Below are 17,570 nucleotides of genomic sequence, written 5' to 3' on the forward strand. Positions count from 1 at the left end.
GCCGTTTATTTTGAAAGTGGCATAAGTCACTTTTAAAAAAAATCGAGTTAATGGCAACACTAATTACAATTGAACGGTATCTTTTTATTTTCAATAAAAAAAAAAAGAAAAAAAGTGACTTATGCCACTTTCAAAATAAACGGCTCATATATATTTATATATAATGTATTCACGCTGTGAGAATAAAATAATACAAACAAACTAGAAACATAAACCACTCATATTAAAAAGATGAGACAACAGAGTAATGATTTTCCAACTACACATAAGTACAAGAGCAAAATTAATGTTATTATACGTCTGTTTCTCACAAGATAAGAATAAAGACAATATTATTATTATTATTATTAAGTAGAGAGACAAAAATTATTTTTCTTTGAATTAATAATTATAACATACAAAGCAGTGGACATTGCGTTAATAATTAGATTTTTTTTAATAACATGACTTATTCTTCTTTATCTTCATAATCATCACTTTCTAACACAAGTCATTTCAAATTCACAATAATTATTATGGTATACTACTTTATTCTCGATAATGTTAGATCAGTCTAATATAATTATGTTTGTTAATGTTGATTATCGATATAGATCTAATAATATAACGTTTATTTCTTTTTTTTTCTTTATAATTAATCAGACGTAGAGTTTACTACTTTGGAATTCATTTAAAATTAGGTATTGGAAAAATAATACTACTTTCTTGTTTATACTACGAATTAAAAAAAAAACTGTTAACTATATATATAAAATATAATAGTATTCAATAATAATAAGTGAATAGTTTAAGTGTCTAATAATAAAGTTCAATAGTAAAATGTAATAAATAGAAATGTAACATCTTTAAATGAAAAATAATAAGAAAATGATTAAAAAATAAAAAAAATAAAAATCCAGTCTTATTCTATCGGGTATTGCATATTAAGTTTTCTATAAGAATTTATATAAACCAAAATAGTGTCCAAGATATTATAGTTTACAAATAATCTTAACATGCACACATCATTTATGAAAATCTCGTGATAATTACTAAAATAATAAAACTGTAGTAATATTTTTTCCATAAAAAAACATAAAAAAATAATAAATTTTTCAATTTAAAGATTTGTGCATACTTCTTATAGAATGAAAAAATAAAAAAATAGATAATCCATTATATATGTTTAAGTTGTAAGATTATTAATACAACGTCGATAAGATAAAAAAAAATAAACCTTCATATAATGGATCATAGAAATATGATTCTATACGAGTTTAATATATGACCCGATGGTGTGCAGGAAATTAAAGACATTTTTCGAGTATGTACTCTTTATAGTACTTACGGGGTGCACTCGAGCTCGGTGGTTTGAAGCTTTCACTATAACGAGTATGACTATCCCTAGAATTTCTATGAGACTCCGGTTCTGATCGTCGAACCTCGCGTTCACGAGTATATGCTGTAGTACTGGGTCGTTCGTATCTACACAATTTTTGAAAAAAATTGATTAAAACACGTTTATGATATAATGTATACATATAAAATAAAAAATATCATCATTGTATCATTTTACTAACACGAGATTTTACAAATGTACCCAAATTTTTATTTATAATAATTAATAATTGAGAACAAACATTTTAGAAATTACCTTTCTTTAACTTGTCGTGGATCAATAGACGAGGATGCTGCAGATAGAGATTCACGACGTACGATAACTTCTCTTCCACGTGATACATCAGAAAATGTTTCTGGACGATTACTTCTTGAAGTAAATTCACTACTGCGTTTAAATTCTTTCTTCAATCCCATCTCTTGCGTAGATCTGTGATTAAATAAACAGAAATTTAATTAATTTTTTGTCCTTAAAATATTTGACGAAATATATATATATAAAGAGTATTTAATAATTCGGCTGTATTAAAATTTAGTTTTTTTTCTGTAATTAGACCAAAATTATAGAGGAAAATTTTGCATTTTTTGATATTGCAACTGTACCGATGCACTTCTGCAAAAACTCACATTACTCGAAGATAAAGCTTGGTAAAATTTTTCTCTATAATTTTATTCTATCTATAAAAGAGTAACACACACATACAACACAAAGTTATAATCCAAATCAACGCAATAACTAGATACACACTGTTAAATGATAATAAATTAATTGTATCTTTTAATTACCTGCTCGATTCGTAGCGTGTAGGTGGTGACGGATCTAATCGTCTATCAGAAACACGATCCATAATCTCAGTTCTTCTATCACTAACTCTATCCGGACTATGTCTTCTGCTATGTTCCGTAGCCATACGTTTTCGTTCCGGATCAACGTACATATCTCTAGGATCCCTTCTATCGCTGGATGATCTTTTGATTGAAGGTGGTGGTGGAGCACGTCTACTTTCTTCCAAACGCATTTGTTGTCTCTTTAATTCCAATCTTTCGTGTTCCAACTTCTCTCTTTCCAATTTCTGACGTTCTCGCTCTAAACGAAGTAATTCCGCCTTTTCTTGTTCTATTCTTTCCCTTTCTCTTCTCAATTTCTCTCTTTCTCTTTCCAATCGAGCTGCCTCTTCTCTCTGCCTACGTTCGATTTCTCGTTGTCTTTCCATATCCTCGCGTCGTCTTCTTTCCTCTTCCCGTAACATTCTGTCACGTTCGCGTAATCTCTGTCTTTCACGTTCCTCCTGCGAATTATCAATCTGTTGTCGCATTTATTCGAACTCTTATAATTATTAATATTACTTTTTTATGAGATATATTATATTAAAACCAGAATAAAAAAGAATTCATAGAATTGATCATATGTATTTATAAAAAGAAAAAAATTTGAACTAATTCATAAATCTAATGTTAAAGTATATATATATATATATTTTTTTTGTATACTAACCCTTATTTTCGCAAAAGTAAGAACGTCATCACGTCTACGGCGTTCTCGACTACGCGAACGACTGTAAGAACGATGATGCTCCCATGGACGAATTCGTTTATCCTCTCGTCGACCTCTTTCACTTTCTGGTTTCTTACTGGTAGATTTAGTTGATCGAGAATCGGATTCCTTGGATATTTCCTCCTTTTTATCGATTGGTTCAGTTTTCTTAGCATCGATATTTTCATTTTTCTCGTCGTTCTTCTTGACTGTATAAAATATTTGTCTCATAAGAATATTAAATTATTTATGTAAATTAAATTATAAATATTATTGTGTTGTGCTAATTAGAGAAAAAATTAGTGAAAAAGACATACCTTGTTCAGGTCCTTTTTCTTCGCCTTCTTTCTTAGCTTCTTTCTCTTTTCTTTCGTTAGCTTCATGATTATCTTTAGCCTTATCCTTTTCTTCTTTCTTTTCTGTATCATTTGACACTAGTTGCTGCATTCCTGATTTAAACTCCTTTTCTTCTTTCTTTTCTGACTTTCCATTTGCTGCATCACGTTTGCGCATATGACTTTGTTGAGAATCTCCTTTAGCCTAAAAAAATCGGAAATTATATTGTAAGAAAACGAACGAGTAACAAATGTTCCGATTTTATTTAGTTAAACGAATAAATGTAAAAACATGGATAAATGAATTAGGTTCTAATTTGTTTGGAATTAAGTAAAAGGTCTAGCAACAAAGAAAATTAAAAATAATAACAGTTACCTTCTCAACAGATATCACTCGACCATGTAATTCAGTTCGATGCAAGTGTTGTATACATTTAGCAGCATCTTCACTCGTAGACATAGTAACATATCCGTAACATCTTGCACTTGGAGTTCTAGCATTAGTAACAACTTTAGCACCTATCACTTTTCCATATTTAGAAAATATTTGCTTTAGATCAGTAGCCCGAGTACTCGATGATAATCCAGATACCCACAAATTCCTGCTACTTGCATTCACAGGACCGATTTGAGAAGTCTTCTTATCTGTGAATTACATAAATAGTATAAAAATAAAAATTATTGAATACAGATACAGATTTCCAAGTAAATTTACTTAACTTTTAATTCAAATTAATATTACGTTACAATAACAAAAAACTTACCTTTATCTTCCCGTTTTTGACTCTTGCTGCCAGACTCCACACTGAAAATATATGATCATGTTTTATATATGTTTAAACAAATATTTTATTGGGTCAAACATAAAGATTAAATAACTATCATTATATCTGAGGCTTCATAAGTACCTCTGTAACTATGTTAAGCACATAAATTTGGCTAGCAATCTTTTAACATATATCGTATAACAGTTTGCATTATTTTCTTTCTTTCACTTTTTATAATACACTAGTATTACTCGATTAACTTAAAGTACAGCATGCATTTTCACTGTTTTTATCCATATATTCATCGTGTTTGTGTACGATGATTGATATCCATATAGGAATAGTTCATGCCATTAATCCCTCTGTATCTCCAAAGCGGATGCCCCTCCTTCGCAGTTCTTCTGACAGCACATGTCTTGCCATGATGGAAACTAACATTTTTTTATTTTATGTATATATATATTTTTATACACTTACGCGGTCTAAAGTAGGTAATGTCTTTAGTAAATCATATTTGATTGTTTTTCAGTACACAAGTTATTTAACTGCATTCTGCCAAGTAGAATTAATCATAATATACTAAATTGTTCTTGTATTATGGCGCATGATGGAACTGGTAGTCTCTTTTAAAAAGAAATATCTTCGTTGAACCAAAAACGTAGCACTTGATATTTCTTTTCTTTTTAATTTTCTTTTTTAAACATATTTTTTAAATATATTTTAATAATTTATTTTATATATATATATATGTATTTTTTTATTTTTTTTTTTTAAGATATTCTTTCATTAGTAACGTCAGAATATGTTAACACTAAAAAAAAAATCGCGGTTGGTCTACGATTTTGTAAGTTTGCTAGCCAATTTCTCGTTTTCTTAACATACTTTTCAGAGTTAAGAATTACAGCCTAAATACAGAAGTTATATATAGATAACTTGATATATATATGTATATATATATATATATATTCGATTGAAAAAAAAGGGAAAAAGTGATCTTGTATATGACCGTGACGAAGCATTATATCTTGGGGATCCCATTGTCCAACAGTATTTTATCCTGATGGTACTGTATGTGGCAGAAGAACATCACTAGCAGAGAGTCGTGTAATATTTCGTTGTCGAACCACTGTGAACCACTTAGCTATGAGAGACCAACCTCTTGCTTCCATCGCCACCATCCTGCTTGTTCTTCATCCCGACGTTTGCACCAGACGCTGTCCCTTCCTTGTTGCTGGCACCAGCTTCTGCTCTACCGCTCCCTTTAGAATCTCCCTTCTTGTTTTCTTCCATTTTCTTCTTCTCACCTCCATCTGCAGAGACAATCAAGGTAGCATAGTCACTTTCTGCCAAGCCTGATTCTTCTCCCTCCCTAACACTCCTGTTTAATGGCTCGTGCTCTCGATCAGGAACTTTCCTGAGCACTATAAGATTTCGCAGTGAATAATGATGAGGCTTGCATGGACTGCAAACTCATTTTCCATTGGGCATAGTGTTCCACCTCAGTGAACCTAAGCTTTTTTTCGGGGGGGACCAAAGATAGAGACATAAAGCCAAATACCTTCGTACCTCTCCGTTTATGTGTATATATATATATATATATATAAGATGTCATATACATGTCTTATATACATATAAGATGTCAATTTGAAGCCTGAATCAAGAAGAGAAACTAGAAAGGGGAAAGCAGCAATGCAGAGTACAGTAGTAGATAGGTAGACAGCAAGAAATGCTCATTTTATAAAATCTATTTGACTTTATGAATATCAAGTGATTCCTGGAATATATCAAATTCTTGCATGGGGAAATGTATTCGAGCATATGTAATATATCGATTCTGCTTAGAGTTGCAGTAAGTCCATATGTGTGATGAATCGAAAATAGTGAGTTCAATCATATGCTGATTAATATCACATTTAATTGTGATATGTATATATATAAGACATTTCCAAGTTGAGACGCACATAAATCTTCTTGTATCCACAATGTGTTTTGATGATCCAACGATGCTCTATGCGGCAGGCATAATTAATGTAACGGGTATATCAAATTCTAGTGTTAACTAACTTAAAAACTAGCGCTTATTGAATATACGGGTTGTCTTATGTAACTCTGGCATTGGCTGCACGTAAGTGATACGAAGTACTTTCGTTCTGCTTGAAACCTTTTTGAAGCACAGCATGTGCTATTGTTTGTGAAGATATCTGCTCCGTCCACTTGACTAGCAAAAGAGAAGATCACTTCCTGTTGTATGTTGGAGTTCAGCTTGCGTAACTCGTGGGCCAAAGCGAAGGTTGTACAAGATGTACAACGCAATGAAGAATACCAATACTGCCCCCAATTCTGGATTGATGTGCTGTTACACGTCGTAACTTGAACATGTTCCGAAAGTCTTGATGCCGTCGCAGATTTGAGCATTTTACTCAGGACCATAGTTAAGGTTACTACTATTTCTAGTTTCTAATTCTCCATATGTAAATCTATGCTATAATTAAAATAAAATTAACCTTTGACTTACCCTTATGCCTATCATGGGATTCAGTCTGTAAACGAGAAACATTTGATTTAAGTTCATTGCTGTTAAGCATAATATATTTTATAATTAAAAAAACGCCTATAATGTAATAGATTCAAATGAACTTACCTCCTCGGCAAGGAGATTTTCTTCATCTTCTCCAATGGTTAAATTAATGGAATCTTCATTATCCATTCCATTAGCTTCTACTGCACCTGTAGTTGAAGACTGATTTGATGTAGTTATCTTCTCAGTTTCAGGTTTCTTCTCGCTAGTTGGTGTGCTTTCAGGTGTAGTTTTATTCACTGTTGTAGTTTTTGTTTCTTGCTTGATTTCCGATTCTTTCGGAAGATTATCAGAAACATCAGTAGATGTATCCTTTGATATCGAAAATATTTTTAAATGTAGCACAATGTGAGAATACATAAATAAAATGTTATATATAGATATAAATAGGTCTTTTATTAAAAATTAAGTAAAACGAATTTTTGTACCTCCTTTTTAGCGACAAGATTTTCTTCAGACAACTGTTTTGGTTTTGACTTTGCTTTTAAGTCATTACTAGTATCTTGGGTATCTACATTTTCTTTCTTTAATGGTTCAACAATTTCCTCTTTCTGATTTTCAGATGATTCCAAAGTATCATCTTGATTGGGTACTCCTGTGACTATGAAGCAATTTTTTTCAATTATGTTAATTCACCAAACTTTATATTAAATGTATATCGATGGATGAAATATTTTAGTACAAAAGAATTTTAATATAAATTAGAATGAAGATTATAAAAAGCAAGTTATTAGTTATGTACCACTGTTTTTCCTTGGACTAGTTTTGCAAACTCCACCACAAGGCACAATAAGATATTCTTCAGGATTTTCTCCATCGTCAGATATAGCCTAAACAATATTATTATATAATAATAATATATGTAATAATAATAATCATCACCATCATTTTTTGTCTCTATTGTCTACAGAATATTATTTATTAACATAAATTATTATAAAAAATATATGCTCATCAATTACACAAGATGTTCTGTAACTGGTAATACAAGCGAACAGGGAATGGTTTTACGTGAAAAACTAAGTCAAAAATGTAGAATAAAATTCAAAAATCTAAAAGGCTGTGTTTTTTGAAAAAAATCAATTCGAAAATTTGTCAAATATGAATGCACTCTACTAAACTTGCAACTCTAAAAACTAAAAACTTTGATTGATAATGATTTATTAATATTAAGAAGCACAAAAATGTTATTTGAAATATCCGGGAGTAAAATAGTAAAATTCACTGACAATGAGTTGAAACTAAATCAAGTATACGTGTATCTGGCATATTTAATTTTACATTTTCGATTCATTTTTTCATATAAAATTACCCTTGCTTATTTGTATTATCAGTTTCATAAGCATCCTATATAATTGATGAACATATATATATTATTAAGTAATAAAATATTATTTATTAATACTTTGTCTTTATATAATTCAAGATATTACATAAGATATTCCAAGTATTTCATACTTGAAATAATACTGAATTATTGATTATCTCTAGATGTAATTTTATAATAAGGGAAAAGCATTATTATTTTTTGATTAAAGAATAGAATTTCTAATAATATATTCTGATGAAATATATACGTGTATATAGTAATTAATTAACAATTAGTCTTTCTATATAGCCAGGCTATATAAAACATATACATTAAAAACTTATGTATATACACATATTATATAGAATCTTTAAATAATATATTTAAAACTACGCAATATATATATACATCGACGTCTAACGAAAAAAACATATCTTTATGCGTAAAACGAAGAGAAAAGAATTAATAGCCATTAAGAATTATTTTTAACATCGAATCAAGTTTCGCTAAACATTTCACGAGACATAAAAAACAAAAAGAAATAATAATCATAATATTACAAGAATTTTTCTACAAATATCATGTAATTGGCATAATTACTACACGAGCGTTGTATTACAAATGTTTTCTAACGTTTTGCGTTAATGTCAAGATACAACATAAATTACGTTACGAATAATCTGAATAAGAATCAATAAGGTTAAAATGGCCGACGGCACACATGATGCTACGTGAGAAAGAAGAAAAAGAAAACCCGTTACGAAAAGTAATAAAATTAATGTATATATATTTAAATATTTTTGATCGAAAATCTAATAGAGATTTAAATTCATTAAATAATACCTTAGAAAGACGTTCAAGAAGTGCTGCCTTATTTCCTGTTTTATCTAAACCACGTCGTTCTAATTCTGTTTTAAGATCTATAACACGAAGCTCGGTCAACTTCTTTCCTTCTACATCGGCCATTACACCGGTAGAAAAAGATTCTTCTCTTTATCTATATGATGAAAAGTATATCTCTCTCTCTCTCTCTCTATATATATATATATATATGCACGTATATGTATATATGTATATAGAACAGATCGTGAATACGTAAAAATTGTACGCAACGATCCAACGATTTTCACACGACTGAATTAATAATAACTGTTTATCGTTTCTAATAAGAAATTACTTCTTTATACAAAATAATCTTATACAACTGTAAACTGTTAAAGATTGCAACGCACTAAGTTCACAACATCCATTGTAATAGCCAACATCCCTCACTAAAAAGAAAGCAACCAGGCGGAAGTCGTTCCATTAAATAAGTGTTGCCAACTTTAACGATTCGAGTAAAAAGTCACTATCGATTGAACTTTTACAATATCGATAATGGAACGTTATACATGACTTTTTATTTTATTTATTTATTTATTTATGAAATCAAGTGAATTGCAACACTTTTAACGTGTACGATTTAATTATACTGATAAATAAAAATTGTTACTTCCTTTCTATTATGAGTAACAATGAAATTGTTTAATTTTTATTTTTTATAAATCACGTATACATCTAAAGATTATAAAAAAGCAAAAGTATATTGCATTTTTAATATGCATGATAACTCATACTTTGGCGTAATGTCATACAATCAACCTCATCGATTTTTAATGTATTCGTTTTAATGTTAATATCTTCTTCGAGTTGAATTTGTGTTTTTAATAAATAACGCAGTGATGCTTGAGCCTGTAAGTATATTTTAGAAATTAAAAATTAAATTCATTTTGATAAATATCATACATGAATTACAAACCTCACAGAGCGTTTGTTGCAATTCTTTGACAATTTCACGTAAGTCATGTACTTCTTTGACGAGATATGTTTCTACAAGATCTCTAGTAAGCTCTAAACCAGGTCGTTGACATCGATTGCCTAATCTTGTATGAGCTAAGGCCATATATCCTTCTTTTTCCGCAATTGATTTTTCTATTTGTGTTATGTTTCGTGTCATTTCACTTGCTTGTCGCATTATCTAGAAATAATGTAAATTTACAATAATGAAGTTTATATTATAAAGGTACATGATATACCTCTGAATGTTGTACTTCTAATTTAGTTTTTATTTCTTTGGTTTCTTCTATACGTTTCCTAAATGCTTCATCTGTTGCATTTTTCTGACTATTAAGATCATCAATAGTTTGTTTTATTATTGTATCAATGTAAGCACGCATAGGTCTTGCACTATTGATCTCTTTACTGGCAGTTATAATATTATTATTCGTTTGCATTTCCCATTCGTTCAGTGTTATAGTCCTATATAGGTAGACAGACATACTTATCAATATTATCCATAGATTATTCTAAAGTAGAACATAATAGAAAATAATGTTTTCTTTTTTAAATATTTATGCAACAAATGTATGCCTTACGATGGATCAAGACGAGAAGTTCCATGATAAAGACTCAAATTCAAACTTGTTTCCTTCAATGTTAAATTATGTTTGTCGATACGTAAATTATTTTCTTTATCTTCAAGATCATGATCCATGTAATAAAGAGTAGCCTTTAATCTACGTATTTGTTCTTGAGTTTGTTCCAAAATACGTGTTAACAAAATCTCTGTACCCTTAATCACATCGCACTCTTTCAATAATTCTGCTTCAACCTGATCGTGTACTAAATCTATACCTAATCTATGTTCCCTGTGATTGTATAATATTTTATAATAAAATATATGATTTTAAAATATAAAAAAATAATATGAAATGTGTTTTTATTCAAATTGTTTACCTCACAATAAGACATTTTTCACAAATAATAAGAGCGTTTCTTTTTACAGAAGAAAGTGCATCCATAATACGCTCTTTGTACGTACAAAGTGCATCAATTTCAAGAATTACTTCTTTTCTTATTCTTAATAATTCTTTTTTACGAAAATCAATATCCTCTAATTTTTCTTTAAGCTGATGATCTGTTTCTTCTTTGTTAGTTTTAGCCGTTTCAGCAGTTAACTCGCAAACTCTTTTTGACTCTGATAAAAGACTATCAGCTAATTCTTGTTGAGCTACCGAGCATTGATATCTGATTTTGAGAAGAGAAAAATGTTCATTGTAAAAAGGAAAAAATAACCTTGAACAAAAAAATTATTCTGCATTTAAATACCTGAAAGTATTATTGAGATGCCATTCATTCAACGTAAATCTTGGAGGTGGTGGTGGGACCACAATTAAAGCATGATCAGTATAAGATTTCATTTTTGCGATAGTATTTTAGATTCTAATCGTACAAAGGATGGTAAGTCAAATCCATGAAATTATAAGTTTGATCCATTATGGATTTTAATCACGCAGATTTCATTGCAGGGTGGTTTCCAAGGAAACTCGTTTACAGATCCGTAGCTATACAACATTTTTAATACAAATCTTCTAATTATACTGATACGTATATTATGAATAAATAATATATTTAAATATTTATTCTTTCTAGTATAAATAATGTTATATTTATTTCTTCATTTTATTATATACATTACTAAATATTTCATAATAAATATATTATTACATTAAAAATATTCAAATATTCAAAAGTAAGTCAATTTAAATTTTCCCAGGTAAATTAATTCGAAATAAAAAAAAATATTATGTGCGCAAAAATACAAAGAAAAATATTTATTGATGAATGTATTTTTAAATGATTGTTAATTTCTAATTCTATTTGTCAATAAAAAATATTAAAATGAGAAATATAGACAACTTTTTGTAATATATTTATTTAATAAAAAAGTATGTTAAACAGGATAATCCTATTGGTGTGCACAATGTTGTTAAAGCAACGAATCAGATCGTTTCTTACGATGTACTAAGCACTGCATGTATCCTTATTTCCTATTGGTTAACATGTATCTGTAGATGACGTTGATGCCTCTTGATAAAATGTCAGTATTTTCCACTTTTTTTATTAGCCTAACACGAAAGTTGTGCCACAATGGCGGCTTCCGTTATAAGCGTTTGCTTTCTATCCAAGAACGATACTTCTTAATAAAATGTGAAGAACTGTCGAAATAATAACACTTCGACAGATATTCGTTCTCTTAAAATGACAATACATGATAAGAGTATTTAAATAGTTTTTAAAAAGAGATTCTTGGAAGAATTTATATCCGTTTTAAGGTACTTTTCGTCCTAATCAATAATAAACATATTCTTAATGCCTATCGATATATTATGTATATTTAAACAATTTTGTATTTTTATTTATTACAGACAAGACAAATAACATCATTTAAAAATGTCGAAGCGACCAGCAGATGGTGGAGATTCAGGTTCACAACCACCTATTAAAAAGGTTCAATTTGAACCCATTCTTATAGGGCCAATATCAACTCTTGAAGAAATGGATATGAAGGTTCTACAGTTTCAAAATAAAAAATTATCACAGGTATAAGGATCTGTTTCCGATTAAATACTATATCTTATTATATACACAATGAATTTTTATAAATGATTATTATTATAGGTTATATTTGAAATTATTTATGGATGATATCGATAAATAAATTTTTTTCATATAAGATCTAAGCATGTATTAAATAACAGTTGTGTATAAGATAAGATTTTTACAAGTTTTTATTATTTCTTGTTTTGTTTACTTATGTTAAATTAATACTTTATTATGTTTATTTTTATTTGATACTTTTTTATATTTAATGCATATATTTAAACTTTGTTTATTAGAGGTTAGAGCAACGACATCGAATGGAAGCTGAATTAAGACAACGCATAGAACAATTAGAAAAAAGACAAATGCAGGATGATGCAGTACTTAATGTTGTCAATCGTTATTGGAATCAGTTGAACGAAGATATACGTGTATTACTTCAAAGATTTGATGCAGAGACAGCTGATGAATCGGAAAATAAGAGTAAGAAGCACGACTTTGTTTACTTTTATTTTTGAGCATATCTATGATTATTTAATATATGTTACAGATGAAAGCGAGGCGACTACTTCTTTCCTCATGCAATTATCTTCCTGGGACAAAGAAGAATTAGATGATAAATTAGCAAATCGTGTTCAAGTATCTAAGCGTGCTGTTTCCAAAGTTGTACAAGCATTTGATCGTTTATCTCAAAGAAATGAAAAGATAACCCTTGCACTTAAAGGCGAGTTTGACGGAGGTAACATGTTTTAAATATCATATTTTGTTAACCCCTTGCACTATAACTTGTACACTTTACGGCCTAAGCATGAAATACACTAGTTTTACTTGTGGAGAATTTTATAAATCAAATATAAGACTTATGAAATATTGAAAAGAATATGGTATATAGCTCCATGCATTAAATCATAGTGCAGGGTGTTAATTAGAGAGTGTAAATAACTATAATGAATAATGTATTATTATAGAGGAGGCACCAAATATTGATGAAGTTGTACGTAGAGCTAACGCTGAAATACAGATGGAAAATAGGAATTTACAAGCTATAAATATACAACTTCATGAAAAGTATCATACAATTTCATTAAAAGTAATTATTACAAAATTTTAATAATTGATTTCTAATTTATTTTTATCTTTCTTCCAAATATATTGTGTTTAATGAATTAATTATAGATGTCAGAGTTACAAGATACCATAACAGGTAAAGATACTCTAGCAGCAGAATTAAGAAACCAAGTTGATGATCTGCAGTATGAATTAAATAAAGTACGTGCAAGAAACGATAAACTTGAGCATCATCTAGGAGAAGCTATAGAAAAATTAAAAGCATTTCAACAAATTCATGGAACGGACGAAAAAGGTAGCAATAAACCAAATACTCTTGTTGCTTCCAGTGTTTCGCAAACAAAGGTAAGGAAATGATTAATTTCGTATGTATATTGTGTTTGATGTTATCGAATATTTTTGTTTATTTTACAGCTTGAGGATTTACAAAGAGAACTCGAAGAAACACGAGAACTAGCAAATAATAGGTTACAAGAATTAGATAAATTGCATCAACAGCATCGCGATGCATTAAAAGAAGTAGAAAAATTAAAGATGGATGTAAATATTTTGTTAATTCTTTCGTTTTGATTTTTTATTTTTTTAATGTTATATTTATACGTTACTGTGTATATTTTTTTTCTGTAGATACGACAACTGCCAGAATCAGTAATTGTAGAAACAACAGAGTATAAATGTTTACAGTCACAATTTTCCGTATTATACAATGAGTCGATGCAATTAAAAACTCAATTGGATGATGCCCGTCAACAATTGCAATCCAGTAAAAACGCTCATTTACGACATATCGAGATGATGGAGGTTGAATTTATATTTTTAATAACATTTTTCTCTTCTTACAGTATCTTAAATTGTAGCTAATATTTATCATAATTTATTTGCTTAGAGTGAAGAATTAATGGCTCAAAAAAAATTACGTGGAGAGTGTATTCAATTAGAAGATGTTTTAGCTCAATTAAGAAAAGAATATGAAATGCTTCGCATTGAGTTTGAACAGAATTTAGCTGCTAATGAACAAACAGGTCCTATTAATAGAGAAATGAGACATTTAATAACATCTTTACAAAATCATAATCAGCAATTGAAAGGTGAGGTACACCGATATAAACGCAAATATAAAGAAGCTTCTACCGAAATATCAAGGGTATGTTATATGTTCTATACTATTTGATAACACTATAAATCATTATTAACTTAGAATATCATACATTTGTATAGATAAAAAAGAAATTAATTGTTGGGTTTTTTTTTAGTTTAAAAAAGAAGTGGAAGAATTAACGACTAAGCTTGGACAACAAACTTTACAAGAAAACAAAGAAGGTAGTAATTCGGATGGTAGCGGAAAAGAGGAAGATGCATCTAATTCGTTGCCTGCTTCGACACAGGTAAAAAGTTAACCAAATTATTTATTTATAGTAATTATTATATATATGTGCAATTAATTATGATAGTAGACCGAATAAAGAATTTGAAAAATTTATTTTATGATTTATTTTATAATATAAATGTTAACCAAAATTGTCGCAATTTTTTAATATTGTCCGCTGTCATAAATATTGACATATATTTAATTTATATAAATATAAAATATAGATAAAAGAAGAAAGCGGAGTAACTATAAAACGAGAATCTGGTGTTGATGAGGAAGTTGAAACAATAGAAGTAGATGAAGGAGATGGTAATAAAGGTACGCCGGATTCTGTTACATTGACGTCACCTACGTTAAAAAAAGAGAAAGATATAAAACGAGAAAAAGATATAAAAAAGGAATCAATTAAAACTGAACATCGTGATCCTGCACATCGTACCAAAGATACAAAAGTAGCTGAGTCTGAACTTGTCAGAGATTTAAAAGCACAACTCAAGTAAGAAGACACATAATTTTTTCTAAACTTCCTATAATCCTTTATTTTATTATAATAATAATTATAGAAAAGCTGTTAATGAAATGAAGGAAATGAAGCTCTTGTTAGATATGTATAAAGGAGTTGGAAAAGAACAAAGAGATAAGGTTCAATTAATGGCTGCCGAACGTAAGACAAGAGCTGAATTAGAAGAATTGAGGCAACAAATTAAAAAAATTCAGGTATTTACTTATCGCGATTCTATATCAATCTTAATTTAATATTTGTACAATTCATATACAGGTATTAGGAATGTGGACATATATAACTATCTTAATAATTAAACAAAAAAAAATGTAACTATCTTATATGAGATAGTTGCTGAAATTAAATATATTACTTTTCATATGTTAGGAAAGTAAGCGTGAAGAAAGAAAGAAGTTAGCGGATGAAGATGCACAAATAAAAATAAAGAAATTAGAAGAGCAAGCGTATACCTTACAGCGACAAGTTGCTTCTCAGAAACAGGTAGATCTCACACATTATTCTATTTGCTCTCAGTGTTTTTTTATTTGTTACAGATTATTAAAATTATAATAATATTATTATTATGATTATTTTATTATGATCATTAATATTTTATATTTAAACTATTATACCAAGAGCTTTACATGTATATTAATAATAATATGAACTCGATTATTGTTATGCATATGAACGGTGGCATAACACTAAATAGAATTGTGTCTGGATGCAGGAGGAAGAAGCTCTTTTAAATGAAATGGAAGTAACAGGTCAAGCATTTGAAGATATGCAAGAACAAAATTCAAGATTAATACAACAATTACGTGAAAAGGACGACGCAAACTTTAAACTTATGACAGAAAGAATAAAAAGCAATCAATTGCACAAGTTAGCTAGGGAAGAGAAAGATGTATTAAAAGAGCAAGTATCTACTTTAACAACGCAAGTAGAAGCTGCTAATGTCGTTGTTCGTAAATTAGAAGAAAAAGAACGTTTATTGCAAAACTCTCTTGCCACTGTTGAAAAAGAATTGGCTTTAAGACAACAGGCTATGGAAATGCATAAACGAAAAGCTATTGAAAGTGCACAGTCTGCGGCAGATCTTAAACTTCATCTTGGTAAGTTAATTGAGATAGATAATAATAGATTTACAAAGTTAGATTAAACATAACATTTTGATGATTGTAAGTTTGTAAATGTTTAACTTGTTATCTTACATTTTTAGAAAAATATCATTCTCAGATGAAAGAAGCACAACAAGTTGTTGCGGAAAAAACCAGTTCATTAGAAGCAGAAGCATATAAAACAAAAAGACTACAAGTAAATAAAATAATGTTTAAAAATCGTGTTTAAATAAATGTACTCTTTTATTATTATTAAATATACGATTTATATTTTGCAGGAAGAGATAGCTCAGCTACGACGTAAAGTGGAACGAATGAAGAAGATCGAATTAGCCGAAACGTTAGATGAAGTAATGGCAGAGGAGTTACGGGAATACAAAGAAACTCTTACATGTCCTTCGTGTAAAGTGAAACGCAAGGATGCTGTATTAACTAAATGCTTCCATGTGTTCTGTTGGGATTGCTTACGTACACGATATGAAACGCGACAAAGGAAATGTCCCAAGTGTAATTGTGCATTTGGAGCTAATGATTATCATCGATTGTATCTTTCCACATGAAGAAAAAAATTGTAAATCATGATATATCATTTTGTTCTGTAACTTATTAATATTTACAGATAATGTGTCTGTAAATATATATATATATATATATGCATATATATATATATATTTATATGTAAGGATTTTTTATATTTTTATTTATTATTATAAATGTGAAACTCAATACATGACACGTGTGTGTGCGCGTGTATGTACATTTTCCACATTGTGTCTGACACATCTGTGTACACACACCCAGACACAATGTGGAAAAGCATATCGTAATTTTTCTATTTCATATATGTACAGTATGATGATAATAGATCACACGAAAATGTATCATTTTTTTGTTTAAATGTGATATATCACGAAAAAATTGCATTATTTCTATCAGCAATCATTTAACTACATGAAATTTACCTTATCTATGAAAAAAAAGAAAAGAAAAAAACAACAAAAACATTTATTCATCAATTTTAATCTTAAAAATTAAAAGGTAATAGTAATTACTTGTGGAGAAATATTTTGAAAATTATTTTTTAAAGGCACAAAATATAAAGTAACATGTATGCATTAAAAAAAATGAAACATTTTTGTATCATAATTGATCCTAAACTTTCTTGGCTTTTTCTTCGAAATTGTGTAT

The 17,570-nt window shown here is 29.0% G+C and overlaps 3 protein-coding genes and 1 long non-coding RNA gene across 6 annotated transcripts; 2 read left to right on the plus strand and 2 right to left on the minus strand.

Annotated features, from left to right (window-relative positions):
* Positions 1-1,075: 1,075 nt before the first annotated feature.
* Positions 1,076-9,184, minus strand: LOC106789976 (SAFB-like transcription modulator). Its single transcript, XM_014754571.1, has 14 exons — positions 8,744-9,184; positions 7,334-7,421; positions 7,020-7,192; positions 6,655-6,903; positions 6,529-6,553; positions 5,170-5,323; positions 4,011-4,051; positions 3,623-3,891; positions 3,374-3,451; positions 3,229-3,313; positions 2,873-3,120; positions 2,164-2,666; positions 1,634-1,807; positions 1,076-1,464 (listed from the first exon to the last, which is right to left on the minus strand). Exons 1-14 carry the CDS (start codon positions 8,864-8,866, stop codon positions 1,287-1,289), a joined length of 2,388 nt encoding a protein of 795 aa, XP_014610057.1. The 5' UTR covers positions 8,867-9,184; the 3' UTR covers positions 1,076-1,286.
* Positions 9,185-9,302: 118 nt separating this feature from the next.
* LOC106789977 (tektin-1) lies at positions 9,303-11,159 on the minus strand. Its single transcript, XM_014754572.1, has 6 exons — positions 11,048-11,159; positions 10,676-10,966; positions 10,315-10,587; positions 9,976-10,198; positions 9,699-9,917; positions 9,303-9,631 (listed from the first exon to the last, which is right to left on the minus strand). The coding sequence occupies exons 1-6, from the start codon at positions 11,137-11,139 to the stop codon at positions 9,494-9,496; spliced, it is 1,236 nt and encodes a 411-aa protein (XP_014610058.1). The 5' UTR covers positions 11,140-11,159; the 3' UTR covers positions 9,303-9,493.
* On the plus strand, positions 9,555-11,338 carry LOC106789978. The gene is made up of 3 exons (XR_001382048.1): positions 9,555-9,633; positions 10,875-11,179; positions 11,248-11,338. It is a non-coding gene; the product is annotated as an uncharacterized LOC106789978 (long non-coding RNA).
* A 508-nt stretch (positions 11,339-11,846) lies between these two features.
* On the plus strand, positions 11,847-17,002 carry LOC106789975 (E3 ubiquitin-protein ligase Bre1). Of its 3 annotated transcripts, none has more exons than XM_014754567.1 (16): positions 11,847-12,054; positions 12,148-12,322; positions 12,619-12,805; positions 12,873-13,061; positions 13,291-13,412; positions 13,499-13,735; positions 13,805-13,930; positions 14,018-14,191; positions 14,277-14,534; positions 14,644-14,775; positions 14,984-15,255; positions 15,323-15,476; positions 15,649-15,762; positions 15,974-16,376; positions 16,484-16,578; positions 16,661-17,002. In XM_014754567.1, the coding sequence occupies exons 2-16, from the start codon at positions 12,173-12,175 to the stop codon at positions 16,940-16,942; spliced, it is 2,895 nt and encodes a 964-aa protein (XP_014610053.1). In that variant the 5' UTR covers positions 11,847-12,054; positions 12,148-12,172; the 3' UTR covers positions 16,943-17,002. The 3 variants fall into 3 exon arrangements, with proteins under 3 accessions (XP_014610053.1, XP_014610055.1, XP_014610054.1); XM_014754569.1 differs by having other exon boundaries at positions 15,992-16,376; XM_014754568.1 differs by having other exon boundaries at positions 12,873-13,046.
* Positions 17,003-17,570: the final 568 nt, after the last annotated feature.

The sequence above is a fragment of the Polistes canadensis genome, unplaced genomic scaffold (assembly GCF_001313835.1).
Source record: "Polistes canadensis isolate GaletaPanama2010 unplaced genomic scaffold, ASM131383v1 scaffold_209, whole genome shotgun sequence".
NCBI classification, from domain to species: Eukaryota; Metazoa; Arthropoda; class Insecta; order Hymenoptera; family Vespidae; genus Polistes; species Polistes canadensis.